The sequence below is a fragment of the Anthonomus grandis genome, chromosome 5, assembly GCF_022605725.1.
Source record: "Anthonomus grandis grandis chromosome 5, icAntGran1.3, whole genome shotgun sequence".
Taxonomy (NCBI): Eukaryota; Metazoa; Arthropoda; class Insecta; order Coleoptera; family Curculionidae; genus Anthonomus; species Anthonomus grandis.
The window spans coordinates 5815901-5830518 of NC_065550.1; the positions used below are offsets into that span (position 1 = coordinate 5815901).

The 14618-nt window shown below is 33.7% G+C and overlaps 1 protein-coding gene across 7 annotated transcripts in view; it reads right to left on the reverse strand.

Annotated features, from left to right (window-relative positions):
• LOC126736903 (lysM and putative peptidoglycan-binding domain-containing protein 2) overlaps window positions 1-14618 on the reverse strand; it is a 103403-nt gene that overhangs the window by 70602 nt on the left and 18183 nt on the right. For 3 of the 7 annotated variants that reach the window (XM_050441532.1, XM_050441533.1, XM_050441531.1), the window contains exon 1: window positions 14078-14180. The exons of 1 other annotated variant lie outside the window; for it this stretch is intronic. In XM_050441532.1, the coding sequence (XP_050297489.1) occupies window positions 14078-14106 (29 nt within the window). In that variant the 5' untranslated portion in view covers window positions 14107-14180. Of the gene's footprint in view, window positions 1-13774; window positions 13876-13926; window positions 14183-14618 lie in introns of those variants that run through there. 3 more of the 7 variants (XM_050441527.1, XM_050441529.1, XM_050441528.1) reach the window with 3 other exon arrangements.

Consider the following 14618-nt stretch of genomic DNA (forward strand, 5'->3'; position numbering starts at 1 on the left):
GTAACTCAATTTCCATTGAAGAAATTAGAAATTCTTTTAAAATGTTTAGAAAAGTTATTGAAAAATGTTTCTATAATCGAGAACATTGAATAAACTTATTGAATGAATAACTACATTGAATAAATTTTCTTGTTAAATTAGACTTATTATGTACATTTTATAACAAACTTATTTTTGAGGATGGTTTGTAACTCTTAAATCAGTGACAAATTACTATTAACTAAAGTTAACTATTAGACAAATAAATAAGTTAATTTTTCTCTAATAATTAAATATGAATAAAAAAATTAAATGGTACACAAAACGTAAAAATCCAAGTAGGCCTATCTTATGATATTATTATCATATTCAATTTTTACAGAGTACAAGAGTACAACAGTAAATTAATGATTAATTTTATTACTGCTAAGTAGAGATAGAAAATTCACAGAACCCTTCAAGATTTTAAAAGTGAAATTAAGGCCATGGATTTTTCTTCTGGATGATCATGGTTCACATGAATTTCAAATTTCTTGTCTAAATATTTCACAAATATATTTTGATTCCAACTTCATTATGTAGACATTGTAAACCACTGAGGCTTATTCTAAGAGGGGTCTTCCCTCACAGTTCCCATAAACTGCAACTGGATGCCTGGATGCTTTGTTAACATTTAGAGATAAATCAGTATTGTGTGCCTACTTTACAAAGATGTCAAGATTTTACTGTAAGAATATAACATCTTTCTCTGATTTTATTATTTTCAAAATCTCAAATACTAGGATACTACAAAAGAGTGAAGTTTTGCATACATCATTAATAAAAAGGTTAGACAACCAAGGAGACAGATGACCACCCAGAGCTACGCATGATGTTACCTTTATATTTTTTTGAAAAAATTGTCCAACTTTGTCCACTCTACCAGTCATAAGACTTTTCAATTATATTAGCGGGTTTTCAGAAAGTCTAGCAGATTTTAGTTTGGCAATCAACAGTCTGTGATCAACTCTATCAAATGTCTTGGAGAAATTAATATAAATAGCATCAACTTGATATATACCACCTAGCATGCCAAAATTGCATTAATTATTACTAAAAATTATATTTTACTTCTGAAGTATTTATATCAACAAGGATACTTTGTAAAAAATGTTTAATTACTCCTACATACATTTTATATTATCAAATAACCTTTCTGGCTTGGGGACATTCAACCCACAAAGAATTTGTTCTCATATCTCAAAAAAAATGCATCAGAAATATGTTTTATATGATTTGGGAATTAATAATGTAGTTAATTTAAAAATTGATTTTACAATCTAGAACTAAAAACTTAAAAAAAATTGCTTTTTAACCCTTAACCCTGACAGGGTCTGACAGACTACTCAATAAATTTAATTGGCTGTATTTCTTAAAACGAAGCGCCCCCAAAACTTGTCACCCTGTCAACTGTTCTCCAGTGGTATAATGAAGTTGATAGTGATGCGAGTGATGTTGATAGTGCGCCAGAAGATGAAGTTATTGAATCTGAACACGACACAGCTTCTGACTTTTCTGAAGAAGACTGTAATGAAAGTGATGGTGATGAAGACAAAAATACTGCTGATTCTGTCAAAGTCAAAAATAGCTTTATTGTTATGTAACATCATCTGTTGTTAACAAAGCATTATATAAAACCTTAAAGATAGTTGACAACATAATCTTTTACAAAAATATAAAAATTTTAACAATTCTTACATACATAGAATATAGAACACACCCAAAGAAAGGGTAGTAAGAATTCACATTACGCTGCGCAAAACTCTTCACTGTCAAAAAATTGTATTTAAAAACTCGTCTAGAGAATAAAATGCTTTAGCAAGCAAAAGTTTATTTATATTTTTCCTAAAACGTTTTTCACAATTTATTAACCTTATATAAAGGGGTAGGTGGTTAAAAAGCCTTCTGCCCCGTAGACAAAAGAGAACTTAATCTGCTCACTTTTTGGGATAGGCAGACGTAAAGAGAAGGTTGTTCGGAGATTGTAACCCGAGGAGGGGGGCCAAGCTGATAACGATATTTTTTGTGGATAAGACAAACAGTCTCTAAAATAAAAAGGCATGGCAATGCCAGGACAGAGTGTTTTAAAAATAATGGCCTACAGGGGCTACGAAAGGGAGCTGCACACATGTAGCGTATGGCTCTTTTTTGCAAAATAAATAGAGAGCTGAACAAATACTGAGAGCACACACCCCAAAACACAATACCGTATCTCAGATGAGACTCAATAAGAGCACGGTAGGCAATTTTGGCCACATCAAGTCCCAGAGAATGTGTTATTACTCTAATAGCATAACAGTTGGATGATAACTTCCCTATTAAAGAGGAGATATGATTTTCAAATTTTAATTGCTTATCAATCGTCAGGCCCAAAAATTTGCATGTTTCAGAAGGACTTATTGTTTCATTTTGCAAAGTGACAGTTCCAAGGTTACATTTAAAAGTTAAAATATTAGTTTTAGAAATATTAAAAGTTAATCTATTAGATTCACACCATGACTTTACAAAAATTAAATCTTCATCAATGATATTCCTTAATCTCTTGGTGTCAGTGTCATGCCAAAGTAATGTTGTATCATCCGCAAAGATAGTAAATTTGCCCCTAATTGGAATTTGAGAGATATCATTGACATATAGCAGGAACAATATTGGTCCAAGAACAGAACCCTGGGGTACACCAGCATCCATATCCAGACGGGATGACATATCATTGTCAAAGAAGACCCTTTGTGTTCTTCCAGATAGGTAAGAACGAAACCAGTCGAGAAACTCCTCTGAATCCATAGGTTTCTAGCTTCTGCAGCAGTATTCTGTGACTCACACAGTCAAACGCCTTAGATAAGTCACAGAACACCGCCGCCGCACTCTCCCCAGCGTTCAACCCCATGTAAAGACTCTCCAAAAAATTGAAAATAGCATCAGATGTACCCAGTTTTGTCCGGAATCCAAATTGCTGATGGTTAAGAACATTATGCCGTTTCAGAAATTCCATCATCCTAGTTTTTACCAATCTATCTACAACCTTGCCAAGCGTGAGAAGCAGGGCTATGGGTCTGAAATTTGATGGGTCATCATAGTTTCCACCCTTAAATAATGGTATAATCAAGGCATCCTTGAGTAAATGTGGAAAGGACCCACTTGAAAGTGAAACATTTAACACCTCAGCCAAAGAATCAAGGGTTGGTAGCGGTAGCGCTGTTAGGACCTTTAGTGACAGCCCATCCCATCCAGTGGAGTTCTTATTTTTCATTGAGGATAGAGCTTTAGAGCTTCCATTATTTCACTAGAATCTGTTGGTCTAAAGAAAAATGTTTCAGGCACCTTAGTGTTGTGTAAGTATGAGCGCGGATCTCTAACAGACTGAGGCAATAATATTGATAGACCCAAAGCAACACCCTGGAAAAAATGATTGAGTGTTTCGGCCGACACCGTGCTATTAGAAACAGAAGGGTTCCCACGTTCGCCTCGTAAGTCATTAACAATTTTCCAAGACTCTTTAGACTTATTTCTTGATTGGTTTATTTTACTTGAGTAGTATAAGTTTTTTGCCAATTTCACTGTATCGCGGTAAATTTTGCGATATCTATTAAAGTAGGATATGAATTTGGAGTTGTCCAGGGCAAACTTTCTTATGGAGTGCAAACACCGAAGATTTTTACCAGAAACCAATAGACCCCTGCTATACCAGGGTCTTCTCCTTTTTTCCCTAATTGTCACCATGGGGAAAGTTGACTCAAAAACATCCACTAAAGTTGAATGGAAACTCTCAAAAGGATCACCGTTGTTAAGTATGATACCATTCCAGTCTATTGAATTACAACATTACTTAAACTTACAGACATTTTTTCTAGTGAACAACCTTCCGCACTTTTTTTTTTCTTGAGGTACACTTTTTTCACTTAGAAGAAAGGAACATAATACGGCCTCATGATCAGACAACCCGGCATTTACAATTTTACATGCAACCTGCGTTTCACAGAGTGTAGAGCAAACATAATCTAAAAGTGATGCTGAATTAGCAGTGATGCGAGTAGGTTGGTCAACATGCAAAGTTAAAAGTCTAAAGTTATGGAAGGAGAAAAGAAATATTTTTACGGAAAAAACCGTTTCAGGTGTTGCACTAGTGAGATAATTCCTTCGTCGCGCGTAAGTAACAACATAGTCATGAAGGTTCCAACTGTAAAAGGAAGAGCTCGCGACCTAGGTAACAGCGCAAGTCCTACCTCGGTATGGAACCTATTTTTCTCCGACGATATTTTAGAACAGATAATTATATGGACAAATCACAAACTCTTCCAAATACGTTCAAACTACAAGGATAAAAACAGTATCAACCATGTAAGAGATTTAGATAAAATCGAATTGAAAGCTTTCCTAGGTTTGTTGATTTACACATCGGTATTCAAATCGAACCATGAAAATATAAAAACAATGTTTGCTACCGATGGATCGGGCAGAGAGATATTCCGGGCAGTAATGAGCCAAAATAGATTTGCTAACCCTGAGAGAAGAATTTATCGTAAGGAAGAAGACCCAACAGCAGCAATTTCTGAAATTTTTACGAAGTTCATTAAAAACTGTCAAGATTTTATGGTATGGGAGAATCAATGACAATTGATGAGATGCTCGTTAGTTTTAGGGGGAGGACTCATTTCAAAATGTACATGCCTGCCAAACCCTGTAAATATGGCATAAAGCTTATGTGTCTCAGTGATGCTAGGACGAGTTATCTTTGTAATGCTTATCTTTACTGTGGGAAAGGATCCAATGGATTTGGACTAAGTGCAGAAGAACAGAAGTTTTCTAAACCGACCCAGGCTGTTATACGCCTCGCTAAACCTTTTTTGGGAGCAATCGGAATATAACAGCTGATAATTGGTTTACCTCCATGGAGCTTGTAGATGTTTTGCTCAAAAATAAACTTACCTACGTCGGAACAGTTAGGAAAAATAAAAAAGAAATTCCAACAGAGTTCTTGCCGAACAAAAAGAGAAAATTAGGATTATCATTATACGGATTTCGAGAAGGGGTCACCATGGTTTCACATGTGAGTAAGCCTGGAAAATCGGTAGTCTTAGTTTCTTCTATACATGATAAGAAATTTACTGATCCGGAAACACAAAAGCCAGAAATCATTGCCTATTATAATCGGAACAAGGGAGGTGTAGATACAATTGACAACAAGTGTTCTAAAAGTTCTTCAAGTCCACGCACCCGTAGATGGTCGCTTGTGATATTCTTCCGTATACTTGACATTTCTGTAATATAAATTCGTATATTTTACATCAATGTTTTAAGGACAACGTAGCAGTTCGGGAAAAATCAGTGTTTGCAAAAGAACTAGCAGCTGACTTAGTTCGGGAAAACATGGAGAGGCGCCAGAAAAATCCTCGAGTACCTCGCGATATACGCAGCACTATTATTAGAATTTTGGGAATACCGGAAGTAGATCAACTACAAGCAGAAGAGGATCTAGTGCTTCAAAAACGCAAGGGGTGTTACTTATGTCCACGAGCAAAACACCCTATGACAAAATATTTATGTGTGCAGTGTAAACGTGCAATTTGCTTACAATGTTCGAAACCATTATGTGATATGTGTATAAACAAATGAAATATTTAGCTCTTGCTACAAGGCAACTTGGATAAGTTTAATTGATTTTTAAGTTGGATTATATAATATACTACTTTTTCAACAAAGTTTCCCAAAAATTATTACAATATTTTCACTTTTTTTGTTAGCTGAATTTAAATTTTCTTAAGTAAATATTGTGTTTAAGTTTATTACTATTACTATAATTGCATTAAATATCATTATTTTTAGTAGAAGTAAGCTCATTTGTCACTACAAAATTCCAAAAATAAAGTAAAAAAAAACGAGCGTCATTTTGTTTATTTTTGATAAGTAGTCTGTCAGATGACACATGGCTGTTTATGCAAAAAATTCTCACATGGTGGGTTAAGGGTTAAGCTGGAGAGTTTGGGATTTACAGAGCAGGCTTTGAGGTAAAGCTTTTTAATTATGTATTGAGGGTTACTGATACCTTTTCAGTGCTTTGACTGCAGCTCTGTTTAATAGTGTTTACATTTCCAAGTTTTAGTCCTGATTTTATTATAAATGGTATCCATCCTGTATATACTTTTAAAAAATTGTATGTTTCATTTTTTGGCTTCTATTTTTTTAGTTTCATGCTTAATATCTTTAAATGTATATAAGTGATTAGTTTAGGCTTTAATAACAAAACAGTTTTACCACTAACCAAAACTTTTTATTTTATTCTTGCCATGTTTCTCTAACAATGTTAGCATCTTTGGGAGACTATTAAAACTGAGAAGCGCCCACGCAAAAGCAAACATATGATCAAATTTAAAAAAATGAGTTAAATATTGGATCGCTTAGTAATGGTAGCCACATGCACAAAACTTAAAAGTAACCTAACCAAAAGCAAATAGATCCGGACCATTTCATATGTTAAACATTGCTGGCCTGAGCAAAAACGAACAAATGCTCAGCCAATCAGAATCCGGTAAAATTGATCAGGTGACGGAAGTTTGATTTACGCGCTTTGGGGCTAGAGGTTCGTTTGATGTTTTTATTTTTCACGTGTTTTTGTTTTGAAACAGTAGTCAGTACGTCGTATTTAGTACGTTTTTCTAAAGTCCCTATTTAAGTAAATAAAAGTGTGAGTGTTAAGTTTTTTGGCATGGAGGAGATTGACGAGGCTTCAGTGACAGTAAGGGAAGCAGCAAAAGGTAGCAGAAAGAAGCAAAAGAAAGAATCTAAGCGAGAACAAGCAAAAAAAGCGCGGATTTGTAGACCTCTGGGTTCCAAGGTTTTTGTGGGATGTACTCATAATTCAGCACTCTTTTCATGCAGTAAAGTTCATCCTGGTGATGCCTTGTTTATTCGTGGTAAGTTGCAATCGTGTGGGAGTAAAGTTGCTCAAGATAACAAAGTTGCGAATTGGATAAGTGTCTCAGATATTAAAAAGAAACATAGACATCAAGAAAATTTTCGAGTTAAACCTCACTCGTTTAACGTTAAATATTGTGTGCCAATGCAGACAGGAAAAACTGTTACTGTGTGTAAAAAATTATTTATGCATTTGACTTGTTTAAAAAATAATAGATTAAATAACCTTTGCAAATTAATGAAATCTGGAGAGTGCATTGCAGAAAGGAGAGGAGGTGATCGTGTTGGCCATAAATCATTTAAAAAAAAGGAAAAAGTGCAAGAGTTCATGGGAAATTTAAAGGGTAGCGAATCACATTATAATAGATAAAAGTCTGTACGAATTTATTTGCATAGTGAACTGACGCAACATAAGCTGCGTGCAATCTATAAAACATCTATTGCTCCTGAATTTCAGGTGTCTAGGACAATGTTTCAGAGAATTTTTTCACAATTTAACGTTGGTTTTAAATCGCCTGCTTGCGATGTTTGTACATACTGCACAAGGCTATCACTGCAAATAAAAAGTGAAAAAGATGTTGCAAACAAAAATAAATTGCAGCTGGAGAAAAGAGTGCATAAAATGAGAGCACCTGCATTCTATTCTCTGCTACGTAAAGATGATAACGAGGATACGATAACGTATTGTTTTGATTTGCAACACGTACAGCCCTTACCAAAGACACAGATCTAGCAAGCGTTTTATTCTTGTCATATTAGTTTTTATTGTTTCTGTGTTGTTGACCAATCCTCCAAAGAACCATTTTTTTATACATGGACAGAAGATCAGGCTGGTAGGGGATCACTTGAAAAATCTTCAGCCTTATTAGACTTTCTTGAAAAAAATATTCGAATTTGTGGTAAAAAAAAGGTTAGATTGTTTTGTGACGGATGCGCACGACAGAACAAAAACAATATTGTGCTTCATGTTCTGATGGCCTGGTTGTCCAAAAATAGTGAAAGTTCTGTCCAGAATATAACTTTGTATTTTCCAGTTCGAGGCCACAGTTTTTTGCCTGCCGACAGAGTGTTTGGAAGGGTGGAACGAAAATTGAAGAAACTGACCGAAGTTTATGAAATGTTTGGAACTGTTCGTACTCTCGGCGAGGACTGGGTTTAACAAGATACTAAGGCACTTTCAGCAATATATCGTAATTTAGGCAATATTAGCAACTTAAAGAGAATAAAGATCCTCAAAGAAAAAAAAGGAAAATGTTTTTCTGTTTTAGTACATGGTGATATGTACCACAGATTTGATGAAGATACATCGCCTGCTACACTATTAAAAAGAAGAGTGTCGCCTCAGAAAGCTTGCTCTTATGTTATGAATCAGATTCCTTTACAACATGCAATAGCAGGCCCGAAAAAGAAAGATGTTGATTCCCTTCTAACTCAACTTTATGGTGAAACATGAAGAGAATGTGAAAGCTTTTCTGCTAGAAACTGGTTTTCAAACATCCTTGATGATGGAGCAACCCTGCCAGAAGTATTGGCAAGTTCAGAAGAAGATACCGCAGAATGTAACTGCTTAGACGATGATCTTGGTGTGCATATTTGAAGATAAATAAAGTTGTGTCTGCTTAATTTTTGTTTTATTATAAAGATTCATTTTAACTATCAGCTTTGGGAACCCGCGAAAACAATAAAATATAACTTAGCAAAATTAAATGGTTTAAACAAAAGCAAATATCTCATTCGATAGTCTGATCAAAAACAAACATATTATGTTAAACCCAATCAAAACCAAACAAATGGATAATAAAAATGTAAATAAATCTTTTAAAAATAAAATAAAATTTGAACTCTTTAGTTTTATTTTGTTGCTAAATGGTACAGAATAGGTTTTTTATTTGTTTGCATCTTTTAACATCTCTACAATTCAAATAAAAACATTTTACGCTTTAACTCAGTTTCCTATTTCAGGCATTTGTTTGCTTTTGCTTGCGCACTCCTCAACTGTCCTATTATATAAAACTATATATTTATCGCCGATTATCGAAAAATGTCTGGGAGGTGCTCTAATTGTGACCAGATTTGCACTTTCAAAGATCCACCAAAAACCCCTGGGGCGACTGGTGCAAAGTAGTAAAATGCAAGAAATGTGCCAATATTGGATCTAGCGAAGTTCGCGCTATTGCAGCTGTTAGTCGATCTATCCCATACATTTGCAGAGACTGTGCCTCCAAACTCAAAAGCCTGTTCGAGGTAGAGGCAAGAGTGGCATCGTTGGAGCAACAAGTGCAGGACTTAAAAGGCTTTATGGAGGGTATGAAGGCCATATGTGATATCAAAAGCATAAAATCTGCATTCAAGAGCTCTTTTGAGGATTTAAAATCCGAAATTACTGCAATGAAAACATCGATAACTAGCCAACAGTCAAATCCATCTTCAGATAACTCTAACATGGATACCTTTTTAACTGAAGTCAATGATAGAACTGTTCGGGCTAACAATATTATTATCTATAACTTGCCAAAATCAAGCTCCGATAGAATTCAAGATAGGATACAGGAGGACCAGCAGAAAATAACTGAACTGCTGGGGGTAATTAATAAAGAACCAGGAGTCGAGAAAGTTCTCAAGGTGATTAGATTGGGTGAGAAAAGAGGAAACAAGTCGAGACCACTTAAAGTGGTATTCTCTGACTGTAAGATTGCACAGGACCTACTAATAATGGGAAATAAGAAGTCAAATTTACATGCATACAAATTAAAGAATGACTTAACAGTAATGCAAAGAGAATGCATCAGGAAGGTGGTTGCAGAGCTAAATAGAAGAAAAGAAGAAGGAGAGGAGAATTTAATAATTAAATATAGAAATAATGTGCCATACATTGTAAATTCTACCTCAAACAATGTTAGAAACAATAGAAAAAACGTAAATTAGCCCCATTGCAAGTATTTTGCTATAATGTTGGTGGCCTAAGAACTAAAATTAATGAATTAATTAAAGTTGTTTTATGCTCGCACTATGATATTTTGATATTTGTTGAGAGTTGACTCTCTGATGACTACTCTACTACTCGGATGCTGAACTGTCTGTAAAGTCATTTAGTCTGTTCAGATGTGATCGTTCACCTTCTTCTAGCAGCAAAAGTCGCGGAGGAGGAATTTTGATATATATCAGGGATGTTATTGATTCAAGGAAGCTTACGTTGGTGTATGATTCAGTCGAACAATTATATATATTATGTAGAATTGGTAGTATTAGCTTTATAATTGGGGGAGTTTATATTCCCCCAAATTCTGCAATTAACTTATATCTAATCTAATCAAAATTTAGCAAGGAATGCAATAAGTATGTTCATAACCATTACCAAGATTTTGCCACTGTTTTCTAATGTAGGATAGTTAGTTTTTATACTTGTATATAATATGTAATAACAAGTGTTATGCAATTGTTGAGAGACGTAGGTGTTTAGGACTAAAAGGACAAAAATATTTCATTTAAAACTAGGACAAAAAATATAAAATCGAGAGCAGGATTTATCACAATAGTTTTAAGGTTAGTTAAGCAAGTTTATTATAATTCAGAAAATAGAACCAACTTTTTTTTGAAACAACAGCGCACACAGGTGTGTTATGAATACCTAGGCGTTATTTTAAGATAGATACAGTGTAATAATATATATATATTTTTTTTGTTCGTACATAATTAAACATTCGTACATATTAAAAACTTTTAATAAAATTACTGTAAATAAATGTGGCAGGGAGTCAGGGTGTACTGATCCCTCCAAATAATATGAAAGTCACTGCCATATTGTTGACATTCTCAGGCAAGAATATTCAAGCTGTGATTTTTATATTTTTGGTGATTTTAATGTACCTGATTCAAGTTGGGGGAATAACGACAATGGTGTGGTGGTGACTTGTCCTTTAAACTCGGCGGGTCTAGTTTTAGGTCAGCATTATGCTTGTTTGAGTTTTTATCAGAATATTACAATTCGAAATGATAGGCTTGTTTATTTAGATCTAATTTTTTCAAGCAAGCAAACTCTTGCTGTAATGGAAGCAGTTGATTGCCTTTGTGAGGGGTCATTAAATCACAAAGGGTATAATTTTGAAATTGATTTTAGTTGTGAAACTCAGTCGAATTTAAACTATGTAGAGTTTTATTATGATTTTAAAATGGGTGATTATATTGGTATTAATAATTACTTATGTGGAATTAATTGGGACTTGGTTTTAAGCTCAGCAGACATTAATATAGCAGTCTCACATTTTTATCATATACTGGATATGGCTATAGCACTTTTTGTTCCCCTAAAGAGACACAAAACTTCAAAGTTTCCTAGTTGGTTTTCAGCTGAATTAAGATATTTCGTTAGGCAAAAGAAAATTGCACACAAATGCTACAGGGTCAGTCATAATGTGGCAGATTATATTACTTTTTCAAACATTTGGGCTAGTTGTAAAACTTTGACTGATATTTGTTATGATAATTATATTTCAAACTTGGACCAACTACTCTACACTAACCCTAAAAGTTTTTGGTATAACATAAACAATAAAAGATCAATTAATAAACTTCCTAATTTAATGTATTATAATGATAATGAGTTCGTTGGCTGTGAACAGATAGCTGAAGGTTTTGCCCAGTTTTTTTCAACAGTCTATAGTCCTATTAATAATATAAACAATAATGGTGCTTTTATCAATCAGCAAGCAAAGTTAAATATGACCATTCCTAATCCCACCCTTTCCGTTGGGTTGATTTTTGATAAAATTACCAAGTTGCCACCCAAAGTTAGTTCAGGACCCAATGGCATTCCGAATTATTTTCTAATAAAGTGTGTATGTACTATTTCATACCCTCTTTTTATAATTTTTAAAAGATCTTTAGATTCTGCAATTTTTCCAACCTTGTGGAAACATAGTTTTGTAATGCCAATTTTTAAATCTGGCGACAATAGCAAAATCGAGAATTACAGAAGTGTTTGTATACAATCAGCTGTTCTGAAGCTCCTGGACAGTCTTATCTATGATCAATTATATTTTTATTGTAAAGAGTTGTTACTTAGGGAACAACAAGGATTTATTTCTGGAAAGTCTACTGTGACTAATTTGTTAGTGTTTCAGCAGAATCTGTTGAATGCCTTGGAGAGGGGATGTCAGATGGATGTAATCTACACCGACTTCTCCAAGGCGTTCGACAGAGTTGACCATAGTATTTTGGCAAAAAAATTGGATATTTTTGGATTTTCTAATCTTATGGTGAATTGGTTTGTAAATTCCCTGTCAGGGAGGACCCAGCAGGCACGAATAGGTAGTGCAAGATCAAGCTATATTAATGTCACTTCAGGTGTTCCACAAGGTGGGCACTGTTCACCTTTGCTCTTTAATATTTTTGTGAATGATATTGGTGCCTGTTTTGAGAACAGTGACTTCCTTTTATTTGATGATTTGAAGTTTTTTAGAGAGATTTTATCAATACTTGATCAGATTTTGTTGCAAAGTGGTTTGGATAGATTGAATGAGTGGTGTGTTAACAACAATTTGTTTTTGAATGTAAGCAAATGCAATTATATAAGTTTTCTCAAGCGTACTAAAAAGGTTGTCACTTCATATAACATTCAAGGAAGTACACTTCAATATTGCAGCATAGTTAAAGATCTTGGTATCTCGTTTGATGTTCATTTAAACTTTAATGCACACATAAACAATATTGTTCTCAAATCCTCTAAGAATCTGGGTTTTGTACTAAGGAACTGTAAAGAATTTTCTATAGAGACCTGTAAGAGGTTATACATGTCATTGGTTGTTTCATTGCTGGAATATGGCTCAGTTATATGGTCGCCCTTTTACATGAATAATTGCTTGTCCTTGGAAAGAGTTCAGAACAAATTTATTAGGTTTTGTCTCTATAAACTTCGAATAAGAATTCCGGATGATCATGTTTATGATATTGTTTTAGAAATGCTTGATATGAAGACATTGAGACAAAGACGGATATATGCAGATTTAATTTTTTTGTATAAATTATTGAATGGTCAGATAATTTGTCCAGAACTTCTGATGACAATACAATTTAATATTCCATCTAGGAATTTAAGGCAGTATCGTGTCTTTTCATTACCATTTCATAGCGCCAATTATGCATTACATGCTCCTATTGAAAGAACTCTAAGAATTGTCAATACTAGGGAGGTTGAAATTTTGGGCATTTCCTTATCTACATTTAAGAGTCAAATAAGAGAAATTGTTTAATTTTTTTTTTTTTTTTTAGTGCAATACTGAATATTATACTTTAGCAGGGTATGTTTTTAGTATTTTTAGAATTCTGTTATATTTATTTAAGTTATAAAACTATTTTCGGTATTTTACATTTATAAGTAGGCTTTATTACTGCTTAATAGTTAGTATTTTACTGTTAAGTATGGTTAGGTTCAATTGATTTTGTATTTAATTTACTGTTGTAATGGGGTTGATCCCGTAAAATAAATAAATAAATAAATATATAAAGTTTTAATTGTCTTTTAAAAATACTAACATTGTTAGTGAACCCTGGGTCAAGAATAAAATACAGAGTTTCAGTTAGTGGTAAAACTGTTTTCTGATTTGAGTGTCGCACCAAAGGTTTGTTCCAACCATAAGACTGCTCTAGTTTTGTTTATGAAAAATACTTTGGTTTGATTTTATGTTTCAAAATTCCTAAGAAGACTCAAATCTGAAATTAGGTTTATCTCTGTTCAAAAAGCTTCAAATTATATCTGTGGTTAAAAGTTTGTGTTTCACATTAGACATAAACCTCAATAAAGAATAAAACTTTATATACAATATAAATAAGTTAAGCCCATAAATACCTGTCCAAATTGGCCCAAAAAGGAAATAACTTTCAATCAGTAAATAATAAACCTTTTAAGGGTTTTGAAACAACATTTATAACTGCATAAGTGGTCACCCCTTGATACTAAAAAGAGGAAAAAAGGTATAAACGCTCAACTACTACACTCACGAAACTATTTTATAAAGCACTAGACTGGTTGATGAACGACAGCAACTAAAATGTTTATCACTGGCAAAATCACATTGAACTGATCACACTATAACATGAAAAACAGGGACAGCGTGTGGATGTTGTATTATTTTCTTTTCAGGAAACTCACATGGAAACCTCCAGCTTCTTGGCTGTCATCTTTGTTGTCACACACAAGATACAAGAAGCAAGAAATGTCACTATGCGCTAGAAGTAAAGTGAGAGGAAAATCATGTGATTGTGACGTCTGTCGTTTCTTAATAAAGCAACGTTGTCGGCTCGTTTTTTTTTTCAATTTGAACATTTGACTATTAGAGTGATGAAGTGATGACATGAATGTATAGTACGTACAGTCAGGGCCGTTCCTAGGGTATCTGCCGCCCGGGTGCTAAAAAAATTTTGCCGCCCCTCCTTTACCCCACCGAATCCGGCCTTTGATAAACATTTGTAAGTAAATAACTTAACTATTAAAATAAATGAAATAATTTAACGTTAAAAAAAAAACAACATTTTAGAAACATAAACACATCATAATTTTATTTACTTGTGAATTTATTTGTAATGTAAGTGTAATTTATTTGTAATGTAATGTATTTACAAATAAGTTGTAATTAAATACATACATACATATTATTTACATACGCAACACGCACTTTATAATATGTATATGT